At 37.4% G+C, this 25,000-nt stretch overlaps 2 protein-coding genes and 1 long non-coding RNA gene across 6 annotated transcripts; 1 reads left to right on the top strand and 2 right to left on the bottom strand.

Annotated features, from left to right (window-relative positions):
* Positions 1 to 6: 6 nt before the first annotated feature.
* LOC129411427 (uncharacterized) lies at positions 7 to 9,047 on the top strand. Its single transcript, XR_008633294.1, has 2 exons — positions 7 to 576; positions 2,988 to 9,047. It is a non-coding gene; the product is annotated as an uncharacterized LOC129411427 (long non-coding RNA).
* Positions 9,048 to 9,804: 757 nt separating this feature from the next.
* On the bottom strand, positions 9,805 to 16,197 carry LOC110154616 (location of vulva defective 1-like). Of its 4 annotated transcripts, XM_020918621.2 has the most exons (13): positions 15,999 to 16,194; positions 15,135 to 15,320; positions 14,825 to 14,924; positions 14,456 to 14,529; positions 14,168 to 14,349; positions 13,340 to 13,399; positions 12,842 to 12,943; positions 12,625 to 12,696; positions 12,058 to 12,099; positions 11,947 to 11,988; positions 11,815 to 11,866; positions 11,391 to 11,466; positions 9,805 to 10,061 (listed from the first exon to the last, which is right to left on the bottom strand). In XM_020918621.2, exons 5-12 carry the CDS (start codon positions 14,214 to 14,216, stop codon positions 11,409 to 11,411), a joined length of 477 nt encoding a protein of 158 aa, XP_020774280.2. In that variant the 5' UTR covers positions 14,217 to 14,349; positions 14,456 to 14,529; positions 14,825 to 14,924; positions 15,135 to 15,320; positions 15,999 to 16,194; the 3' UTR covers positions 9,805 to 10,061; positions 11,391 to 11,408. The 4 variants fall into 4 exon arrangements, 3 of the variants coding, with proteins under 3 accessions (XP_020774280.2, XP_020774281.2, XP_020774282.2); XM_020918622.2 differs by lacking the exon at positions 11,391 to 11,466 and having other exon boundaries at positions 15,999 to 16,197; XM_020918623.2 differs by lacking the exon at positions 12,842 to 12,943 and having other exon boundaries at positions 15,999 to 16,189.
* Positions 16,198 to 18,574: 2,377 nt separating this feature from the next.
* Positions 18,575 to 23,900, bottom strand: LOC129411428 (membrane-associated guanylate kinase, WW and PDZ domain-containing protein 3-like). Its single transcript, XM_055162217.1, has 3 exons — positions 23,897 to 23,900; positions 23,123 to 23,311; positions 18,575 to 21,365 (listed from the first exon to the last, which is right to left on the bottom strand). Exons 1-3 carry the CDS (start codon positions 23,898 to 23,900, stop codon positions 20,293 to 20,295), a joined length of 1,266 nt encoding a protein of 421 aa, XP_055018192.1. The 3' UTR covers positions 18,575 to 20,292.
* Positions 23,901 to 25,000: the final 1,100 nt, after the last annotated feature.

Below are 25,000 nucleotides of genomic sequence, written 5' to 3'. Positions count from 1 at the left end.
TATGGTTAACTAGAAAACCAAACTGAATATCTTATCTCTACAACTATTACTCTCAATATGACATTGTCCTACTTTTGGAGCAAACATCTGAGTTGTTTGTTTCCAGCATATGTCACTTATGATAAACTAGCTTAAAGATATATGACTTTTCAGTTGCAGCATCACCTGTCTTCTTATGATTATGATTATAATTAAATATAATTTAGATTTTAAGCCAGTTTCTCTTCTTGCGCATCAGTCTTTACTCATCGTGATAAATGTGAAAAGGACATGTGGCATCGATGCAAAAGGGAAAAGTTGAGTATTCTTTACTCTGATGATATTAAGGGTTACATGATATTAATATCTAGTTATGAAAATTCAGTTGCATTCTGAAGAGATTTTCTTTTCTATTCAAATGTTTATTCATGTCATGTCTGATATGGTGACTTTGTTCCTCTGTAGCTGACAGCTTTGGCCCAGGTCTGTCCTATTAGAACAGAGCACAGAAGAGCCTGGTGGTGGCGCTGCTGATCTCTTCTTCATTCACCTGTTGAGGAGGAGAGAAGAGCCAGCTCATCTCCTGAAGCTCTAGAGGTGAGAAGTGGACACACACTGGAGGGGGCAGTTACTTCCTGTCTGCAAAATGTGTTCAGTCATCAGGTGAATCAGCAACAGACGTCACAAGTCACAAGTCACTGGACTGAATTCAAAAGGGAGAGAGAGACACACAGATTGGAGAAGTAAAGGCTAAATAATAGGACAACATTGTTTTTAATTGGGATCTGTACAATGATGAGAAGACAAAAGTAAAAGTAAAAGCCTCTAAAGCTCACCTCTGCACCCCAAATTGTGCTCAATAAAACAAAAGGACCAAAAATATGTTACTCAAAAAGTTCAAACCATTATTTGGTAACTGGTCATTTCAATAGTGATAATTTCAAGAAAATGTAGCTCATTACTATCCACCGCTGAAAAAAGTTTTATTATTCATGCTGAAAAGCTTGATACCAAACATAAAGTGATCATGACAATCCAGAAACAAAACAGTAAAGGTTAAAGCATGGTGAAAAAGATGTTGACTAAAAGTATGTCAGGGTTTCCATTAACATAAACCATAAACCATAAAATTTTTAATCAGATTTTTTGCAACTGTTCAAAGTACTTACAGAACATCATGCCTTTTTCAGTGGAAAGTGTTGATTATGTTGTCCATGGAAGACCAGAACAAGTGACCTAGTTACAAAACAAGGAAATGTGACCTCAGTCGTAATTTGGCCACTTTTCAGGGAGGGGCGCTGTCTCTTGAGTCAAACAAATAGAAAAGGAATTTTATAAATTGGTCTGTTTTATTTATTTATAAGGGAAGCCCCTTGAGATGTTTTGTTGCAACAATTTAAGCATAAAACTATTAACTCAATCAAATCAAAATTGAACAATATCTTGATTGTATGCTATGGACAAATGTTATAGCAATAGGAGCCCCAAAAATGCACAGCGACCCAATGCCTTTTTCAAGCCTCCCACACAGAGATTATGGCGCAGGAGGTGGCACCGAGCTAAGAGTTGACGTTGCTAAAATTAACCAAGAGCAGTGCCGGCCTTCCAGGATGATGTATTAATAGACAAGTGTGAAGCAGCATTCATTTGCAGGTATCATTGCTACATTATCATTACTATGAACACAAGGAGGACACACTTGTATTATTCAAGTGTTATAATAGTCTACACAGAGATATCTGTGGGATTACATAACTATAAACAAAAGTCTCAGTGTTGCTTTGGTGGTGTGCCATCATTCATAATGCTGATGTTGACAAAAGAGCAGCTACAATTCTTTGTCATTTTTTATTTTTTTTCATTGCCAGTAGATGGCAACAAAGTAAGCAAAGTAGTGCGGAGTAAGATATATTAGATAAGATTTTACTGTTATACAAATGTTTTTTACCTCAAACTATGTAAACATATTTTAATACAAAATAATAATTAAAAAAAAATATTTAAATTGCCAGTTTTCCTTTTTTTACTCACTGGTGAATTAGTAGCGCTAATCTTTAAGAGGATTACAAACCCACCCTTAAACTTGTGCACACATGCTCAGAGGCCCCGCCCCTTTCTATTACTCATACCCTGAAGTGATACAAACTTCTCTGGCCTTGACCTTAACCCAGCCCATGGGTTTGGCTTATGGTATAGTTATGATCCATCTACTCTTCACTGAGAGACTGATATGTTTTACAACAACAGGCATCATTTGACATGTGAATTAGACCACTGAAAAGTCAGGTTGTACTCTTATCAGAAAAATGTGTATGGAGACTACAATGAAAATATGTATCTTACTTCAGAGAATGAATTAGTTTAGCAAAATAAAACATTCTATGCACATACAAAGATAATCTGTTAAAAAACAAACAAACAAACAAAAAAAAAACATATAGGTGCTACATTATTCGTTGAGGTGATACAGCCCTACCTGAGTAGTTTGCTTTAATAAATACAGAGGAAGGACAAGGATTCACAACAAAGCATGTGTGTATGCTACTGAAGGCAAAGTGTGGCCCTGACTGCAATAACTCCTGATGATCTTGTGAAAAGGTACAAAGTCTTCATATTTATATGAACATGTGTATCCCAGTTACTGGTAGTACTGCAATCTTTTTATTGAGATGACAGGCACATTCATTTCAACTGACATTTCAGTTATCCCCAAAAGACTGTTGGTTCACAGTCAAAAAGATTCTTGCTACGTCACCTGTTCCCATTAGCAGTTCTAATGTGATAGTGACAGAGCATGTTTAAGCCAGTTTTAATGTCAGCCCCACAAATAGCTCTATGATTTTCCCATAATGACTGTCGGAAATCTGATATCATTATAGTGAATGGAGATCCAATACAAATGGTGAAAAATATGCCCAATTATTTGCCTCACTATTGCTCATCTACAAATATATATCTTGTAATCTCTAGATGTAGAGACTGGAGATAATATTTTGTTCTACTTGCAGATGGAGACATATTCATGGATTGTTGGATGATCTCATGTCCTCCTCCCCAGGGAGCCGGTTTCAGATGGTGTCTTAGAGTACACTTTCTGTCTAGCACCATTTGAAATCGGTGTTCTTGAGTGGGATCAGTCGTCTGGACGGCACGTACTGTGGTAACACTGCCAAAACCCGTTCAAATTTCACAATATGTTCCTGGTAGCATTTTTTCCTCCAAGAAGTTAAAATCCAAGAAATCTCTATCAGTGGATCACCCCCTAACCAAGGCTGACCGTTTTCCTCTGGTGTTCAGAGTTGCCATCATGTCTAGCACCATTTGAAATCGGTTACAATGTGGGGGGAATATCAACAGAAAGAAACAATCCCGCCATTACTGGATATCACCACTAGATGGCGCCACATACCGCCAGATACAATGCGTGATACTTTTGAGAAATGTGTTTGAACAATGACATTCACCTCTTAACTGTGAGGAAGTTGAATAGATAAAGACCCCTGCTTTTTGGGATATTAATAGTAACATAACATTCTTTTACTGTCAGGGATTCGAAGGAGAAGACAGTGAAGGCTGGCGTCAATTAAGCCTTGTGAACCTATTCTAATTGCAGGCTGTCACCTTTCTGCACCTTTTTTGACAGTGCGATTATTTTAGAGCATGTAATAGTTTAATAATGACCTGGCTGCTCCAGTCGCACTTAATTACGGAGAGCCCTGACTGAGCAAAGGGCCAGGAATTAGCATTAAGAAAGGCCAAACTGTCAGCACGGTTAGCCTTCACAGTACACATGGCTGAACCACATTAACATACTGTGAACTATAATAAATTACCCCAAAGTCTTAATTAAGATGAATTAATGAGTAACCAAAGTTAACACTCCTTAGTGGTTGTTCTCTTGTAAGCCAGCAAGTGTGGGGCAGGTGCAATCTGAAAAGAACGTACTCACTTATCTACTTGACATTATGTTGCCTTCGCAAATCTCAGTGTGTACTGATTTGGAGAGTGCTCCTCCATGTTTTAAGGGGTATTTCAGTTTGAACTTTTTGCTGTTGGTTAGTGTTGTCAGAAAACCAAGACAATTCAGCATAAGAGCCAAAACTGGCATCGAGTTCATTTTACTATAGGTCAGTATCTGGGTATCAAGTGGACATAGGCATATTACACTACTCTTTACTGTTTCTCAACTAGCTCCCATCCTTTTTTTTTTTTTTTTTTTTTTTTTTTTTTTGAGATTCTAGCATCAAGCTACGAGCTGAATGCTCAAAAGCTGCCACCTGCTTCTAGCCACAGCTAGTGAAGTAATTATAGATTTATACAAGGTCTAAACATAGGTTTTTATACATTATATCATTACACAGTCCTTCATTAGTGTTCCCCATCTGGTGTTTACGACGTAATAGTTAACATGGTTTTGAATGATGTTTGGCCTACAAAAATATGATGATATTTTCAGCTTTTTGTGATGTTTTTGCATTTTATGTTTTATTAGTGGAACTTTTCTGTAATCTTGGTCTTTGTAAATATGAATTAATTCTGAGTTGTATTGAAGATCCACTTATAATGTTTATATACCAGTGCATTTGGTGCTTGTGCCAAATCAAGACCTCTACTCAGGCTAATCAGGTTGGAATTCATTTAAATGAATGTTGTGTCAGACTTGGATGATTTGCTGTGGAACCCGCCTCATTATTTAATCATTTAGTATCAACTTATTTTTGTTTACACATTTTTGGGTAAAGAAGAAAATAAAAAGGATAAAAGTATTTGTTTGAGCAAGAATGACTTCTTGCCACATTGTGGATCAGCATTAAAAATCTGTTCAGTTACTTGCAATTCATTTGTAAACACATCCAGTTGCCATCTCAACAAAAATAAGAGTAGTTGAACTTGGTCCTTCGTCCTCAGAGTAACTGACTCACAGGGAGTGCCCACAGACTGTTGTAATCTCATCAACACATGATCGATTTTCACTTTAAAGGAGCAACAGTGACTAGCACATTCACGTATACCCACTGGAGTTTTCCTTTGACCTCAGTTTATGTTGCAGTTGAGTCATACTTGGTGATGGAATGCACAAACCAGAGGCATATGTTACCTGATTCATATCCATGAGTGGGTATGGCAGTACTCTGTTTAAGACGTCATGAGCATACGCAAACAAGGGAGTAACATTTTTGCTGCTTCGATATGTATATCTTTTTGATGAGTTTGCCAGGAAAAAGTTGCTACACTGTCTGGAAGATGGCTTAGGTCAACACGCCCAAAAATCTCATAATCTTCTTCGCTTAACATGATTAACATGTGCTCCTTTTTGTTGAATGATGTATTTCAGTTAGAACATTTTGCTGTTGGTTTGGTTGGTTTTATTTTAATACTAATTTGGAGGATGTTTTTTCATTTTAACAGGGACAGTTATCTCAATATATCACATAAACAATTAAAACAAACAAAAATAGCTCCAGATTAAGATTCTTGATTATGAAAGAACCAAGCCCAGACATAACATAATGTAACATCACTGTTGTGCAGGCCTGTTCACATGGTAAGGAGTACAATTGTTGAAAAACTACAGTCATCGCCATATAGTGCACTTACATGTTAAACATTAACTTTACTGGTGCTCAACACTGGCCCCTGTGGGAAGCATTTACACTCTGTCTGTCTAAGTATTCACATTTTCATCCACCACAGTCATGAGAACTATCAAAGGATCAAGAGGAGCTTTGAGATCATCATTACATGTTTCGTCTGGAGGTGCTTTCATTGACTCTGTGTTTGAATTCTTTAGTGAATCAAAAACAAGCTGACACAATGTGTTTTGAGTCACCCTGTAGTAATTGTTAAAACGTAAAAGGACAACATCCTTTCAATTGAAGACAGGCCAAGTTATTTTTTCCACGCTGAAGTTGATAATGTGACAAGAGCAGGAAAGATTGGAACGTCAACGGAAACAAAGCATGGCAACTATTGAAGGAAGTCATTTACACTTAATTAGGAACAGGCCTCTCAACACATGAGATGAAGTCTTCCATATGGCAGCATTTTATAAGAAAGTACTTAATCAAGATGTGCTTCAAGAAATATTATTACTACTGGTCATTTCAGAGTCAAGATTGTACTGTTAGTAATGCTGTGCTCATTGGAAAAGTTAAGAAATAGTTACATTTAGACATCAGTGTGTAATATGTTTTGGTCTCCCCCTAGCCAGTAAAACCAGTGCACACCCAGGTTTATTGGAGATTACTGGGTGTATACTGTAGATGCATATGGTGTATATCTTATGCATACTTTTTGTTTATTTAGGGATTGAAGCTTGCCACACAGGTCGGCCTTACCAAATATGATGGTTTTCTACTGTTATTATAAGAACTTCTATTTTATCTCCAACCCTGATCTTATTGTAATGCAGTCTTCTTTGAGTGTCAACATGTAGAAATTAAGGGCTACAGAAACACATTGAACAATATTTTCAGCCCTATCCAGAAAAAAAAAATCATCTGTTCAAAAGAGGCTAAATGCTAAGAATGTAATATTTGATAAGGCAAGAATTTCTGCTGCCAGGACTAAAACAAATGGAAAAAAACATATTTCTCTAACACACCCATATATACTTTCCAAACAGCACCAAAACTAAGTAAATTTCTAAAATAACAATAAAAAACTTACGCCTTTACACATACACACCAGTCATCACAGTGTTAATAAGCTTTACCATTCAGCTATATTATTTCATAGTTTTCTAAAATGCCGAACAAGCATAAAACAGGACATTCAGCCATTCAGGTCTCATAAAGCCAATCAACACCTCGAACTTACTATTATTATTATTATTATTATTATTATTATTATTATTATTATTGTTTTTTTTTTTTATCTCTTTCTGGATCACTGGGCCTCGGGGAGAACATTTCCTTCTGTCATGTGTTTCTCTCACAGGTTTGAATGACAAAATAAAGAACCTTGAACCTTGAACCTTGAACCTTGCACCTTGAACGGTCTTCCTTCAAAACAGGACACAGACAATGGAAAATGTGAGTAATCGGGACTGCATCTGTCTCAACCTCTCTAAAGATATATTTATTTTTGTCATACAATTTTTTTTTCTTTCTTTCTTTTTTTGGAATTTGAACATTTTAATATTTAGTTCTTTTATTTAAAGGGTCCATATTTCGCTATTTTCTGATCTATGTTATAATCTTATTTCCTCATCACAGACATATCTGGAGTTCTGTTTTTGTTTCAGTCATACATGTTTGACATAAAAACCTGTCATATTTAGGCTGAGTTCTTCTCTCAAATAGAAAAGACTCTGTTCCACCTTGAGATGTCATGTGGTAATACAGGAAGTGCTCCACTGTGTTTTTAAACTCCAAACACCTTCGTTGGTATTGCCAATCTTTAGTGAATTAAAGGTAAATGGTAGCTGTTAACTTGAAAGCTATCACTTCATGACATCACATGGTGGAACACATTTGGAGATGTAGACAGACTAATAAAGGGTCACTCAAACATGTGTGAATGAAACACAACACAAATCCAGGTGTGTTTTTGATGAGGTAACAACATTCTTACATGATTTAAAGCTCACAAAAGTAAAATTAGCTTTATCCTTTTCTGAAAATATGTCTTTATCATTTATTTTCCTGGCATAAAGTGTATATATTGTGCTTTGTGGTGCAGGCGTGTCAAATTTTTCTATCTATAAGCAATGTTATCATGGTCACATTTGAATTTTATCTTGAATTCTAGTTGCTTTGATGTACATAGAGCCATGGGAATTACTAAAAAGGCATTGAAGTGATGGAGAAGACGGTCTTTGTTGAGAGGGGTCAATCAAAGTGGGTGGTACACATAGCTGCAGTGTTGTCTAGGTTGTGAGAAAGGTCATCCCCTGATCAAGCCTACTGGACTGTGTGTCCATGAAACTAAGACAAGTGATAGTAGTGAGGATAAGAGCTGTTGGTGTATTTCCTGTTACTGTAAGATCCAACATAAGATGAGTCATGCAACTTGAAACTGTAAATCTGAAGTTGAAGTAAAATACATTTGTTCTACTACTATGACTATTCAACAACTATTTAGTGTTAACAGTGAGATCAACTCTTACTGGTGCTACTAGTCACTCCAGGTTACAACTTTTAAAACTATAAATGCTGTTTTTCACCAATTTAGTCAAAGGAATACACCAACTTCCCAACTTGGTTAATCATTGCTGGTAACTTTATAGGCACCTTGTTTTCCTTTTTTTTATTTATGATGTTACAGATTAAAGCAGGTATTACAATATGTTTTGCTTTTACTTACAAATATATAGCTGCACTAAGTAACTTGCTGTCTCTATGGAAACTTAGCTTTGCCTGAAATGTTAGTTTGAGAGCTATCTCCATGTAGACTAGCATACACCACCAGGCCAAGTTACAAGTCAGATTTGAGGAGAGAGAACCACTTGACTGAAAGAATGCATGTTTCTTTTAACAATACAAATGTCTCTACTACTATAATGGCAGGTATGTTTAATGCCATTCTGTGAAACAGTCATAAAAACATTTGTGTAGACAAACATGTAGAGGACTATACCAATAAAGTTACATAGTAAAACTTTAACCTTCTTTTGAATTGCCTGCTTTTATCTAATATGTTCCATACTGTTAGTGACTTTAGAAAATGCTGTACAAATCAGTATAGGCCTATAAAGCTGCCAGTAATGATTAACCAAAAGCCTTTGGCGGGAAGTCAAGTGTGTTCCTTTGATTAAGCTGCTAACCATTTAGCTCTGCACTGTAATAACCGTCTTTGTACTTGATCCTATTACCTTACCTTGGTCTGTCTGCTGCCATCACACCTCACAGTCCTCTACAGGGGAACAGAAGTTTTGAAGTGGCATGTGTGGATGCATAGGCCTTTACAAAAGGCATGGGTCACAGTTAGGCCACAACTGTGACCTACTGTTCCTAGAAATGGTAAATGGATAGTTGAAGCCACAACGACATTTGTAAATACACATTTATGCCATTATGGGCCCTGAGTTAATTAAAATGTATAAAATAAATTATTTGTTTATTGAGGCATCCTTAATTCACAACATTTTTCTCACCACAATTTCCTCCTGGTATTTTGCAAACTTTAGACCACATCTTAAATCTTCCCTTATGTCTTCCCATTGTTTAGTGAAGCATTGGCATGTTGTTTCCTCATGAAAAAAGCTTCCTATTAAATGTAGTCACTCTGTATGACCCAGACAATACAGAATAGCCAGTGAGAATGTGAAGAATGTGGCAGATATTATCGTTATGCTTTGCTGTACGGAAAGTCAATTCACCACATTGTGTGCCTCCTGAATTGGTCTTTTCATGTTGGCAGCCATTAAAAGGGCACACATCCTTTGCTTCTTAAAAGCTAAACTGTTTGTTAATATTTTGGAAGATACATTAGTTCAATGTTTAAGGGAGAGGGTTTCACTACAGTGGAATATTGTATATGTTAAATGGTATGTGTTTTTCAATATTCGCAGACACTAAGGCAGCATGCAATTTTAAATCATTATATAATACATATTTATATTATATAAGATCAAAATGCTTTGTTATTTTTGCTTCTTAATCTAACATGTCACTAACAGTGCTAGCTTTGTTCCATTTTGGAGACCATTATTTAAAAAGCAAATGAGCAGTTTTGGTGGACAATAAATTTACAGATAAAATGTTTCTTGAAAACTACATACTTCTATGCATTTCTGCATTTCTAAAAGTTCAGAGGTATTTTGTTTTGTGTGTGGATGTTATATAAAGCAGAGAAACAACAGTACAGAGCAGCTGCAATAACTTAATAAATGTAAAGGTTCCAGTTTATTATAAATAAGGTACAAACAACTATTTACAGGCGTGTTAATAAAATAGATTATTACAAAGGTGTGTGTGGTCATTACACTTCCATATATGGGCAGGCTGAAGACCTTCTGCTTCAAGTGCAAAAGTGATTGCGTGGTTAGTCTCCACCCTGGGCCCTGCTACAGTCTGTAGGCACATCCGTCCTCGGTCACAGATGCTCCTCAACAGATAGGCGCTGTTCCATTTTGTGAGCTAAAGATAACAAGTAGCTGTCAGCTTTCAGTTCTCAAGAGGAATAAAAGGCTCATTTACGGTGCATGTCATTATCAATAAATAAGAATATGGTTTCTGTTTACTGTATGGCAGAATCATTATGTAATAAATAATTAATTGCTAACAAAACTACACTGCTCGCTGCTCTGCTGCATTGTCACTGCTACTACCGCCACTACTACTAGTAGGGGTGGGCAACTTGGCACAAAATTAATACAACAACTTCAAGCCTATAGATCACATTTTTTCAGAGCAGACCAATAAGAAAAAAGTAAATGGTATTGTCCAATTGCCTAGCCCTAACAGGTACTTTGGGCAACACTAGCTAAAGTACTGTGGTTTCCTATTGTTAATAAATTGCCCAGGGGCACTTATTATATTGCTGGGTTTCTGATGACATTGTAACATTTTATAGGCCATTAATATTTAATACAGATGGAGACAGTTAAAATTAATTACAAATTACATTTGTGAATTTATCTTTTGGATATTTCTTGGCAAAATGTAAAGTTAAAACTGGCCCTTGCCTCCCATCTGAAACCACCAATATTGTGCAACATTTCAACAATATTTTCATTTATTGATGCACCTGAAATATGAAATCTTTTAAAATTTTTAGATTTGAATCAGATACACAAAACAGTAATCAAGCATAACATTATGACCACTTGACTTTAATGCATTGATGCATCCAACATCCTACAGTCCTACAGGAGGCACTCTGCAGCCAACATCTAACCATTACAAAACTACACCTCATCTTTGTGAACAAGTTGTGTTCATGTAACATCAGGACATTGTATAATGTTTTTAATTTAAAATTGCACTGGAGGGCAGGTCACAGTTCTATGGTTGGGTCAGATTGCACATTTGTTGACCTGGTCTGTGGTTGATATTTCTTTATTTCTAGGCCTAATCATGTAAGTGAAAACAGGGCACATATTTCATTGTCAGCACAAATAAACACAACAAATTAATCAATTCGTCACATTGTCTTCAAAAATTGGAAACATTATTCAGCTTTAAGTTACAAGCTTAATATAGTAGGTTTGTGGACCTGAAGAAATAATGATACAATTAAGCATTTGTAGTCAGTGAATGCACCATAGAGTAATATGATTCTACCCTCCATCTGAAATTATGTAGTCATAAAATCTAGAACATGAACACAACCTATGCCTATGAAAATCATATTTATTTTAGCATATAGTCTACTTTAGTTGTCATAATGTTATGCTTGCTTGGTGTAAAACATTAGGGTGCATTTTTGTCATGATATTAAAGCAACAGACAGAAAAGGACAGATACCTGGAGGTAGAGGCCAAACTATAGATTTTGGAACTGTAATAACTCCGGCTTCAGGTCTTCTCTGGTGTCATAAGAGCTACAGTGTCATCAAATAAGGAATATGTTTTACAATTGAGCTGCTGACATAGGTAGGTACAATACATTTTGTTTGCTTGGTTAGTAGAAGCCATTTTCTTCTTATTTTTTTCTTTTTTGTAAAAATTTTTGATTACATTATGGCACTAATTCTAATCTGCCTAAAGAGTTTTCCAGTACAGTTTTAAAGAGGATTTCCTGTAAATAAAGAATAAAACTGGCATGTTTTTCATTTTGTACTGCTCTTTTGTGTTAAATTTAGCATTATGCCACAGTTTAATAAAAGAAGTGAAAAGATATATATTATAAAAAGAAAAAACATGCAATCAGTAGTCAGATGTACACTTACCCTTTTCTCTTGTTAAGCAGCTTGTGAATAAAAAGTATTGCTATGCACGCAGCTGTAGAGTAAGGAACATTTATATTAGACTTACTTTGTTTATTATAATCAAAGTACAATCAAATACTTAACCCAAATTACCTAATGAAACACACACCACACTGATTATTACAGGCGTGTATCCTGAAAAACATGAACAGATTAAACAATCAAAGAACATATTTTTGTATCCGGCACTTTAATGAAACTCACCAACATCTTTTTTTGTATCAACTATATCATCATTTTGATCTCCTGAAAGACAAAACAAAATGTTCACACTTGTGTCAACTGTCACAGAGCTACACACAATCCAGATCCAATGTCAGACAATACAGACTAAATTAAAGCCTTGCAGTTAAAATGCTAAGTTAAGAGGGAAAGGACTTTGAAAGCAAAAGCAGTATTATAATTATGTGGCTTCAACATAAACATTTTCTAAAAAAAAAACAAAAAAAAAAAAACTGTCTTCACTTGTTTTTCAGCTTCAAACAACTGTATGGAAGTGTTCAGACAAGTTGATACTGCTTTAAATTCAGACCACACTGACTTACATCATTGCACAATTTGAGAATATCAAATATGGTGTTAAGTATCACTTTATTTAGATCCACTAAGAATAAGTCATCTGAGTCATCTCAGAGTTTATACTCAAGAGAATCTGTCAACGTCAACCACGTATATATAATAAATATAAATATAATTATTTATATTTATTATATATACGTGGTTGACCTGGCTAATACACTGTACAATATAGATATAATGCAAATGAGATACCTTGAGAATAATTTGACATAGTTGATTTTATGGTAGTTGGAGTATTGTCTGCATCTCTCAAAATATCTTCACCTTTGAATACAACAAGAATTATAGTTACAACATATTCCCTTTACGTGTGCTGTACTTTGCAGCTCAGGGTTCCCTCAAACGCATGCAGTGAGCCCATAAGTCAGTCTTATACTCCATGCTAGAGTCCATGCAGGTGCCCTGGTACCTTGTCTGAACAGAGAGACAGTTGAAGAGGCACTGGTTGTGTGCGAGCTGTCTCTGGGACCTGTGCTTGTTGTGCCTGCTGAAGTTGAAGAGGCTGAAGTTTCTGGAACATTTGGAAATAACCAGCCCTTTTCAGTTCTGTGTAAGGTGTACGTTAAACAATTGAGCAGTTGTGTTTAGGATGTAGTAGATCTATGGCTCAATATTAATTAATGTGTGGCAGGTTTCAATAAATATTGAAAATTATTCAAATAAAGCTTAAATCAAAGTAATGGTACTAAGTCTTAAACACCATTTTAATACTTTTATTTGAAGACCTTTTATTCAGTAGTGCTTTCTTTTTCAGTTATTTTTCATTATTTTTATGCCAATAGGTTGAATCAATCCTAAATCAGCTCTTGGGATTTAATTTTCTGTCATAATGCTCTTTACTGATAGATTTTTGTAGAAACCCATTCAACTAGCAATAATACCAAAATATTTTCTGTGAAAAATATACCTTGTGTTGGAGGTGTAGTGGTTGAAGTTGGTGTAGTAAATACATCCTCTTTAGTGACACCTATAAATGAAAAGATTGTGTTTGCCTCTGTATTTTTATAGAGTTGCTGTTTTAAGACATTTTCAGAGTTTGCATGCTAACCTAACGTGCAACATGACATGATAGATGTGAGTTATGGAGTGACCGTTAGTCTGATAACACAGAGGAAATATAGAAAGGAATGGACAATGAAGATTATCAGTGTTGAATGGTATCAGCAACAGACACAAGGGTAACAAATTTAAAATAATTTGCAGATAAATACAATATTAAACAATACATATTTTTTTTGCTACAGAAACGCATTGCAAGTGTCACATTATTGCAAATTAATGACAGAATACTTGTCATACCAGGTGCACGTGGGTACATATATGGATTTCCACGTATGTGTAGCACATGCTTTTGATGTAATCCAGTTAGAGATGGAAAATATACTCTAGACTTTGCTATGTTGCTGTGCAGTTCATATAAACATTTTTAGGAATTCAAATATTTGGTGTAATTATAGTGGCAGAGATTTACAACATAATGCCACTTTAATGACAAAGTCATAACCAAGAGAATTCCATTTGCCCAACTCATTAAAAGGCTTAATATATACAAAAGTAATGAAATTAAATATATAAAATATAAAAGGGACATTGTAATGTGGGATTATATAATTTCCAAAAAAACAATTTTATGTTTCATGTAATAATTATATAATTAATGATAATTACACATAAAATACATTAATGGCTACTGACACACTTAAAATATATGTGTAAATAGTGTAGACAGTCTTACCAAGACACTGAGGTGGAGCAGAATCAAATTCACCTTCTTCATTGCACATGATGGTTGTGTTCCCAGTCGGCAAGTATCCATCATCACATGAATAAAATATAGATTCTCCATATTGTGGACGTTCTGTTGAATTCCATGAATGTATGCCATTGGTTATTTCCCTGGCACATCACATTTTACAACTTTGGACGCATAAACAAAAAAGGAGGAGGATTACACAAAAGATGATAAAGACATTCTGTGTGTGTGAATTATGTTTCAGACTTCAAAAATATCTGGAGCAATTACTTTCACATTTGATGCTCCTCCCAGTCCAGCCGGAATTGAAGCACTGCTTATAAGACGGTCCCCTGACTAAGTAGCTGAAAGAAACAAGGTACTTTATTTGTTTACGTCTCTTGTACTGTGCAACATTTTTTCATTCAGTTTAGTCTGAACTGTCTCAACAATCTCAACATCCACCCAAACTTTCAGCCTACATGCGTCTATTCTCAGCTCTCCCTTATCTACCTTGTAAGGGCTTAAGAATGTATGTATACAAGGATCAAATTGCCAAATAGTGTGCTTGACAGCTGTTAGCTATTGAGCAAATAAAACACTGAATATATATTCACTTATAAGAATGAAATCATTAGTGTTCCAAAGAATGAAACTCACCCTTTCTCACATTTGACGGTTGCTAGAGCACCAAATAGGGTGCCTTCGCTTGTGTTAACAATCATGTGTGGCTGTACAGGTGGTGGTCCACAATCCTTCTCTGTCAAAATAAATAAACAAGATTTGTACATTTTTGGGGGCAAGTTTATAATAGTAATACAAACTTATTTGTTAAGCCCCACTTAGTATGTGAAGAAAGGAAAAATTAAAAAGGTACACGTGGTACAAGGTATGAAGACTTAGGTTAATTAATGCTAGTGCTAGTTTAAAAAGTTTGATTCATCACATCACGCTCTATAGGCATCCTCACTTTTGCAGATTAGATCTGGGTCACCCCATGCCCCATCAATACATTTTATGGTTGCAGACCCGCTGTCTTGAATATATCCATTGGCACATGCCAAAGTAATCACATCGTTGTCTTGGTACTCATTTATCAAAAGGGCTGCATCGCTGAGAATCATGGTTCCTTCCAACGTGGGTCTGGGACATACGCCTGCCAAAAAGATGTAGCCATGGTCAGTAAACAGTAAAGAATGAATCTGATCTGTCTTCAATATGTGAAAATAAATCATTTGAAAATAAGCCACGTATAGGATAATGTATGTTACAATATCACTTGAGCTTCCACCTGATTACATAATATGTAAAATCCAGCTAGCAACATAAAAAGTGAGAAAGCCACCAGTACTATATCCTACCAAAGGAAAGTTCAGATATTTATGCTAACATCATCAGGAATTTTCATCTCTTTGAGAGACTCAAGAGCTAGATCTAAAGTATACTACACTGTTACATTTGTAATATTGTTACGTCTGGAATGAAAGGAAACCTCAAACTTTAAAGGTGTTCTGGTGTGGGGTTTCCTACCTGCTCGTCTCTATGAATACATTCTTGCTATATGTTTTAGTGTAATGCCATGCTGTGGTACACTACAAGCAAAGGATCATCTCCATGGAGACAAGCAGGTGGGAACCCTTCGCCAGAAAAGTTACACATAGCACCTATAACAGTATTTGAGTTGAAGCCAAAAGTCGTGAATCAAAAATATCATTACGCATCTTCAAGTAAATGGCAAAGCTGTGGATAACGTGATCCTATAGAGTACAAATCGTTTAAGAATTAAGTGTCCTGGGAGCTTTATTTTAGACAAAGCGCGTGGCAGGTTACTCACCAAGTGTTCTGGCTGTAAAAAGATAAAGCAAAAATAAAGATTTGATCCGCTGTTGGGCAGGAGCGCGCAGCAACACGTCCATCGTGAAATGCAACCAAACGAGAAGTGCCACCGTCTAGCTGCAGGTCTCTGTCCGTCTGCTTCAGCTGATCCACTGAGTCAAAGCTCTGTAATGCAAGAAGGGACACCCTTCACCGAAACCTCCCACCAGACGCGCATTTGCCATTGAACTCGTGAACCACTGTCAGTTTAACCAAAGTGCGAACATCAAACAGGAAGTGGATTTACAATAAAATAACCAACTCTTCATGAAAAAACAGGACTTTTCGTCATTCATTGTCATTTTCCCCCCGTAATGCTAGGCCTATCTGTAAAACCAATAAAACCTTTTATAGTCTTATATTGGAAAATGTTTCTAGCATTCTTTGTTAGGAGGGACTACTAGCCGATATTGCTTAAGTAGGCGTGAGTAAAATCCATTGACTCTATTTTGAAAGGAGAACAGGATGCGCTCTATCGCTTCTACGGAGAGCGCATGCATGGAGTGTGGCTGAATTGGACTGGGACAATAGTGCAATCATCAATTAAATCAGATTGACGCAGCTTTGTGCGGTGTAATGTTATTTTCCTGATACTGTGTAGCTCTAAATAAAACAGCAAAACTGGTCTGGTTAGCTGAGCGCGGATTCTTCTCATGTTGGAACAAGTTGCCTGTCCTAGAATAGATTGTTTCTTGGTTGTCAAGAACATTATGGGCGTGTCATTGGAGAAGAGAAACGGGGGTTCCCTCGGAGGGGGAAGCCTTTTTTTGTTGTTGTCATGGATAATCCCTTTGTTTGCAATGAATACAAATGGACCGACGCAATAATTTACAGCACAGTGGACACATTCGTTGAAAACCACCATGGTAATAGCCTATGGCCTACTCCAGCAAGAAAATCTGTTTCCATCAGGTTTCTATGCACGTTAAACACTCATTTAGAGGGTTTGTGGGTTATGTCATCATGGATACTATGGCTAAAAAGCTGCGGCTCATTGGGTCTATGCAAAAGTGTGAATTCCAGTGCGTGTGCTCAACCACCCATTAGGCAATTACTCGAGCCAGTCTGTTGACAAGGACGGCCTGGTGTCCCCACCCTATGTTGCCTGAGATACATTACACAGAAACACAAAGGAAAGGCAAAGTTCAGGGGCCTTTGACTGGATCCTTTATCAAATTGTAAAGCTTTTTAGTGGGGGAAACGACCCAACGTCCTTTTAAGGCATTTGCTAAACTGGCATATTTTAAGACTTATTTCATGTTCAGCACTTTGGACATACTCTGCTTTTCTTATCTTCACAAACACTATGTCAGAGTGAAAGATTGATACGCCTCCCTTTCGTTAGCCCACCTATAAGAATGCATCTGGGCCTCTTCAAAGCCAAGAATAAGGAAACATGTTGCCAATAATACTCCCTTACATAATTCACCTGCCTCTTATAGACACGTTGTGGAATGATAAACCAATGACCCGAAACAAATGAAAGTGTCTACAAATATAATGTAAAGTAATTCTTAACACTAGAGGTCCAGATTCGTTGCACTTTTTTGAGGCACTTTTTCACTTAGCTTAGCTTAGTTAAAGTAGAATTGTCAAGGTCAGCTGGGATTTTTCCTCCATAAGGCCCCTAATGAAAAACACTTCGCTGGAAAGATAAATAGCAGCAATACAGCATGCTGCATATAGGAGCATTTAGAATTAGTTACAATAGTGAACACTGACATCTAGTGGTGGGTAAGGGAAGCTTTATCACGATTCAAAAGTAAATAAATAGAATATTGTATAATACCAATAAATTATATACATGGCCCCCTGTTGTGTTGAACATGCACGAACAATGAAATATCTGGATGTTTACATGTGAATGTAATCAAATAGCCTCAGAATTAATTTAAAGAAATGTTAAAAGTTGTGGTGGAATGTGGTGATCATAACTGTCAGATCTATCATATCAGATCTATCATATCTACGTTAGACTATTTTTTATCAACAATTTACACTGCCAAATCATACAGCAAAATATGAGGACGAATGTGATTGGAGTTAAAAAGAACAGTGTGATCCAGTTTCTCACTTGGGCTGTAATAATCATGGTTATGACTTAATGTGCATTTTCATAGACCCAGTGCTAACATGCTGCAAGAAGATATTGGAAAAACATCTACTTGAAGCACAAAGCACTCAGTTTGCTCTGTGGTAAGAAGCTCTTGGGTGCCATGACAACTGGAAATCTGCCAGAGAAACAGTGGCTTATGCCGGTTTTGCCATGGCCAGCTTGAGACTGTGGAGAGGACGTTCTCTGTCTTCAAGACAATTGTTTTTTGGGTGCAAGATACTTGCAATAACTTTAACTTTCATTAAAAAAAAATTAACATAGCAAAACACTGCAAAAAGTTTCAGTGACAACATAAATACTATTAGTATTAACTGCTATGGGTGATTACATAAAATGCAATCCATGCAATACTGTATATTGTGTTGAATTGCATGGACATACTGCATCAGTAAAGAAGTTTGAGTACACCAAGTTCGAGACATGTTTTCAGTAAAACTTTATTTTCAGTGCATGAGCAGAACACCATGTCAAGGTCGTAGCCAATCCATTTCTATCCATGATAAATACTCTTTTTTACATAAAAAAATAATGGAGCATTTTATTATTATACGTCTATTTTTTCTCCCTCTGCACTCAGCGACTATTTATAAAGGTGCTGTACAATGTACAAAGATTTACATCTACCAGCCCTACATGTAGAAGATACAATGAGGATTGTTTTCTAATGACGTGATGCAAGGCCACATTATGATGCAGAGAGGGGAAACAAAAGGTCCAGAACTAAAGAGCAGAAGCACAGAGGGCAGGGGATGGAGAGAGAAATGACAAACTGTATGTACCTGATAAGAGGAGTAGGATTTATCAAGTTATCAATCCAGACTATTGCACAAACTGACCCCTGCTTGCTACGCTCTTCACTTTACATTACTGAGAGCCTGAACCATGATTAAACCAAGCATTTTCATCAAACAGCTGCTGCTCACCTCCCTGATCACATGTTGCTACTTTGTGTTCCCTGAGCACTAAACACACACAAGTCTCAATCTCAAACAAGTCCCTTTCTTACCATCAGTGTACATCAATGTTCCATTAGCATAAACTATACACTCTAACAGTTTCATCTTAACAGGGACCTGGGCACACTTTCATATACAGACAAGCCAAAACTCATCAACATAAAAATCTGTAATAAACTTAAACAATGAAGCTGTAGATATAAACTGTAAAGTTAAAAAGAAAAAGCATATGTTAATAGCAAGTCACAAATAAAATACAGCTTTCATTTTCACATCTCATTGCCATTCTTTTATGCTACTAGGGCAGATGCAGTGCAATGGAGTTCAATAGATAGTTTAAAAGTTAGAATCTGTAAAACATGACACATTCAAATATATAATAATGTATATATTAAATTCCACAATGAGACACGTTTTGAGCAGTTGCAAACAATTTGGTACAGCAGTTCATGAACTACAAAGATCCAAGGTTATTCCTACCACTTGAATACATTGGATGGTGCAATCTCATGGGGTTAGGACAAATCTTTGAGTCTATATAAAAATGCGGAATGGCTTGGTACAGCTACATGTACATATATATTAATCTATATAATCTCAATAAATTACACACAGATTTGCTATTATACACACGGTAAACAAGATCTCTAACCACAAGTTTCTGGTCTTTTAAATGATGCTGTTACAACAGAACAGTCTAGCGTCCAATGAAATTAATGTTTGCTGGGTTGTCTTGTGCTGAAAAATGAGAAGTTAAAAGCAGTAAAAAGAACAGGAATCGACTGCATGCATTTGGGCAAACATTTGAGAAAAGCTGTCCCTCAAAGAGACAAGAGTTCAAAAAGTAAACCAATATGAGACCGTTGTCAATGGGCAGCAAGTCTTGAGTTGCATATGGGTCTTTGCATTGTAATGGGTGACGCGCAGTTGGCACATATTCACATTTCGTATAAGGTTTTCTCTGGCGTTGCCCGTAACACACCCCAAAATCCCACATGTGAGGCAGTAGACATGGCAGAAGGACGCTGCTACATGCCACGGTAACTCTGAAAAATATAGTGGAAACTGACTATCGAAGTGGCACCATCATGCACTCCTCTGCTTTATGGAAGAACTCTGAAATAAAAACGGGCTAATATTATTCCATGGCACAGCTCGAGTCACAGACCGGGATTCAATATTCACAAAGGGTCACGGAGGACCTCGGCTTCAGAGAGGATTTTGGCTGAGCTTGGCACTTTCCAAGGGCCAGGGCTAATAGGTCCCTTTGGGCTCTGTGGGGTCCCTGGAACAGAGGCGACGGAGAGCTCCTGACTGCCCTCTTTGAAATGAGAGGCGCCTCTCTCTTTGGACTCACTGGGAGAATCTACAGACTTTTTTCCTTTTAATAAATCCTTAAAAGACGATGGTGATTCTCTTTTGATTTCTTTCCTGATGCTATTTCCCTCAGACGTTTTCATCTTACCATCTCTGAGCCCTGAGTCTGTTCTGTTATCTCTGTCCCTGTGTTTGTTCACGTTTGGAGCTGTCCTGTGATGATGCGTCACTCCCCCAACCCTCCTTTTGAAACTCTCCTGCTTGTGGCCTGCCATTGTCCTTTCTCCTCCTCCTTTCCCTTCCATCTCTCGGGCTAATCCTCTGATCGCCAGGTTTCCATTTCTCTTTTCAAAATCTAAGCTCTCTTTACTGGAAAACTCCTTTAATCCCTTAGTTTGTTGAAGATCATGATGCAGTGGGGTTAGTGCTCCCTGCTGTTTGCCTGGAGGCGATGTCTTCTTGATGTTTGCAGTTTTCGTCCTGGTCGGGGATGTGTTTTTTCTGATTGGTGCCACCTCTTGCACATTTGTTGTGTTTTTAGGTCTGGGATGTTGCTCTTTGGCTTTGGGTGTATCCACAGTTTTCTTTGGGCTGGTTAGTTTACTAGCATCCTTTCCTGGCCTGGCCCTGGAATAAAATGGGACTTGCTCAGAGCTACGGGGGGACAGTGGTTCTGCCTCATTGTCTGCCCACTCACTCGCCTCATCCACAGAAGTCAGAGTCCTGGGGTTGCTAATGCGCGAGTTGCTAATGCCTGGCACAGAAACATTGGTGCTCCAGCTGCGGGAATGCTTGAGTTTGCCGGAGAGATGGGAGGAAGCATAGACGGAAGCCCCGGAAGTGGAATATGGAGAAGACAAGGGTGACGAGTCGGAGAAGAACACCTCTCCTTCAGAGTAGCTGAGAGGAGGTGAAATGACTTTTGGATCACGCGGACCTGCAGGAAAAAAAAAGCACATTTACATTTTATAGCCAAATTAGTATAAGTTCAATTCGTGACTCTACACTGATCAACCGTAACATTGTGACCACTCCTAGTGTGTGTGAAGTGTTGTGACCCTTCAACTAATATGGAGCTGCAAAGTGTGTTGCATTGGTTAACTGGGACAAGTTTATAAGGTATAACTTAAGTTTTGTCACACCACATAGATGCACTCATGATGACCCTGCCAAGATAAATAAATACCCCATAAAACCTGCTCTGACTTGCTCTGACTAGGGCTAAGTAACATGACAAAAACCAAATAGTGATCTGATCCATGTGACGGCTATACTGATGTAATTGTCATACTGTATTCTGTTACCTAACCAGCCAGAACCACATGCTTTGACACTTTACAAAGACGAGCTTTATGCCCCGATTTCAGAGGGTGTGATTGACAGGTGGATTAGCCAGTCACAGAGACACATGCTCTGGACATATCAAAAACATGGTAGTTTACATGTAAAAAAGGAGGAAAAAAAACAACATAAAAGCCTGATTCTTTTACTTTTTTTCTTATATATTTTGTTCTTTTGGAGATTTTGGAGAGGAGGTCTCTTCTGCATTTGAGAGGCATGTATTTCAAATTAGCAGTTGGGGTTGGATTGTCTCAAATTTGGACCAAGTGTTTTCACTCTTTATGATCTAGTTCCAGATCCTTCTAGATTCGATCAGAATGTAGAAAGTACTGGCTGGGTAGTCATTCAGTGCTTTTCTGCTGTGCAGCCCTCAAACAGGTGCTTTTTCTCTCCTTTTGGCCAGCATCTGTTATGCTCTAAGTGAGTGACAGGTACATTTAACCAATCACAGTGTGTAAGTCAGTTCCTCAGTGTTGCGCACATGGATCTATGGCTACGCCAGGATGTAAACAAGCGCATCATGTGAGTCTGGGGGTGCGTTCAAGGGCCGTACGGCGTCACAAACATAGACAAATTACTTTGCAAATAAATATTGATGCGGTGCCACATATTAAGACATTTGTCTGTCTGTAAATTGGATTTAATGGACATAACATAGTCAGTCTAAGCTTTATAACGTAGTATAAGATGCCCATGTGGACTATCGGCCCATATCAGCTAGATTTAGGCCGATAGCCAATATGTCTCCAAGTGACCACCCAAAGCTCAAACTAAATTATTAAGCCAATCGCATACTTTTAAAAACCTGTATATGTATGTGTTATGTAAAACAGTATGGTTATAAAGTGGTTATTTAGTGTTACTGGTCAGAATGTTATGGCTGATGAAGAGTTAAGTAGGAAGGAAAAGAAACCCAGAATTACCACGTTAAAGAGAAGAGGCCAGTGAAAGCAGTGAGGATGTTAGTGTTGGTGCTCAGTGTAGTAGCACACAGTAGAAGAAGAGCTACCTGCAATCGGCCAAAACAAGGAACAAGAAAACCCAAAATACACCATTAGTCATTTAGTTTAGTTCAGCAAGACACAACAATTATAACTATACAATCAATTTTAAACGCCACTTATAATTATGTTTTGTGTGGCCAAAACAGATCTACAGCAAAACAGGAATTCTTCCAGTCCATATTGGTGGATAACTGAGATTAAATTTTGGATATCTGAGATTAAATTTAGAGACATTTAAATATTTTGTTTCTCGACAGACAAACCTGTTGGTACATAAATCTATTTGATTTGTGCTTTCTTTTGAATACCAGAATTCACTGAACTGTCAGGCTGTGTTTGCCATACTTACTGCTGTCTTGAGCCAGGCCTGCTCTGGGTCTCAGCAGCAGAACCACTTTGTTCCCTCCAGACTGGATCAGCTCTATCGCTCGAGTGTGAGAGATGCCCCGCGCCGGCTCTCCGTTGATCTCCACTATCTCATCTCCAACCTGTGGGAGAACGAAGAAAAGGCTGTCATGGAAAAGGAAGCAGCTACTTTCTACAGAGCACATAGAGTCACATATTCTCTCGTAATGCTAGAGGTTAAACAACAAAACAGCAGAGATTCTCAAATATTTGGCTTTCCTGCCACCAAATCTAAATCAGGTCAAAAACTGGATTATTCTAGGTCTAAACTAGAAGACCTAGAATAATCCAAGCAAAACAGGGTCTGAAACAGAACTACACTAGTTTGAAACAAGGACTTGCAAGGAGCATAATGTATTGAAATAAATGAACTAAACTGAGCTAATCTTTGGAGTTCACAATCAGTAATTTGAATGTTTGTGAATAACTTCCACCAGTAATCTCTTGGCATATTCTAAGTATTATTGACTGAACCAACTAAAAAATAAAGTGTCTAAACCTGCCATTCTCCTGAGCTCTAATTATAGTTGACGTCTTCTGCTCTGTGGCTGGGCAATGTCATACACCAATATCACAGTCTGCCAAACCTAAGACTGTTCCTGCTAGAGGCCACTTCCCTGCTGCGTCTCTGCATCATCAGCCTCTCCATGCTAATAATAATTACAAATATAGCTGCAAGTGGCAATAAGCTCTCACTCGTGCCTAAGAGGTGCCCCACCCATGCCGCACCCCGTCTACACCCGCTTCTATGCTGTAACCCATAACCTAACTCTACCCTAACCTTTACCCTATCCTAATCCTTAATCTAACTCTAACCTGACTCTACCCATAACCTCTAGCCATACCCTAACCCATATCCTAACCCCTAACCTAACCTCTAACACCTAGCCCCTAACCCCTAACCTATCCCTTCATTTATGTAATGTGTTGATTTTTTATTTAAATCCAAGATAACAGACTTCTGGGGCCTCATTTATAAAGCTTGCTACGCACTAAGCATTGTGTAGATGCCCTCTACGCCAACCACGTGATTTACACAACTGTTCCTAAGAGCAGTGCTTTGCTCATCTCTACGGCAGCTAGAACCCTGCCGTACGCCCTCCGCAAAGTCTGGAGACACAGGGAAAAAGCAACACTTGTGAAGAGGAGCAGAAGCGAAGAGAGTTTGAGGAAGTGTTTGATCCAGGAATCATCAGAAAATGCATGTATATAAATAAAAAGTTAGCAAAACGCGGACAAAAGCGGTTTATTCCACAAATGATTCTCTATATTAATATTATACATTTGAAAACGCGCCGTAACCATAGATTTCTATAAGCCACAGTCGGTGAGAAAACTCTTCCCTCGGACACAGGAGCGAGGCTTTGGTTTAACAAAGCGCTGGGATTAAACACTCCAACACTTTAAGTTCGGTCTTTACGCATGAGTCTGCGCACGACACAAAGCCTACTGGCCGAACCTGACCCAAACCCAAAATATTTTCTGCATTTCTGTGTAACGTGGAGCTCTTGCAAATGGGAGCTTGCTCGGGCTCTCTCTGGATAGATAGATAAAGGGTACAATAATGGCTTTGCCCGTCCCAACCCAGGCCCGAACACTCATAGTGGTAAAACCCGGGCCTGCGCCCTAGAGACGTGACGAAAAATAATATTTTAATTAAATTCGGGCGGGTAGCGGTTTAACTACTCAAATAAAATAAAAAAAAAATAAAAAAAATATATATGTATATATGTATATGTGTATATATATATATATATATATATATATATATATATATATATATATATATATATATATATATATATATATATATATATATATA

The sequence above is a fragment of the Boleophthalmus pectinirostris genome, unplaced genomic scaffold (assembly GCF_026225935.1).
Source record: "Boleophthalmus pectinirostris isolate CB_2022bp ecotype Guang Dong unplaced genomic scaffold, ASM2622593v1 HiC_scaffold_411, whole genome shotgun sequence".
NCBI lineage: Eukaryota > Metazoa > Chordata > Actinopteri > Gobiiformes > Gobiidae > Boleophthalmus > Boleophthalmus pectinirostris.
Note: the sequence above shows the minus strand (reverse complement) of the source record. Positions and strands in the feature narration are given on the sequence as shown.

Bases quoted from the DNA above. Each gene is read 5' to 3' on its own strand.
- LOC110154616 (XM_020918621.2), bottom strand. From the start codon at position 14,216: ATGTGCAATGAAGAAGGTGAATTTGATTCTGCTCCACCTCAGTGTCTT. The intron at 11,989-12,057 runs GTGAGTTTCATT...CATGTTTTTCAG, and splicing joins TGATACAAAAAAAGATGTTG to GATACACGCCTGTAATAATC. The intron at 11,467-11,814 runs GTAAGTGTACAT...ATGACACTGTAG, and splicing joins CTGCTTAACAAGAGAAAAGG to CTCTTATGACACCAGAGAAG.
- LOC129411428 (XM_055162217.1), bottom strand. The intron at 21,366-23,122 runs GTAAGTATGGCA...TTTTTCCTGCAG, and splicing joins AGGCCTGGCTCAAGACAGCA to GTCCGCGTGATCCAAAAGTC.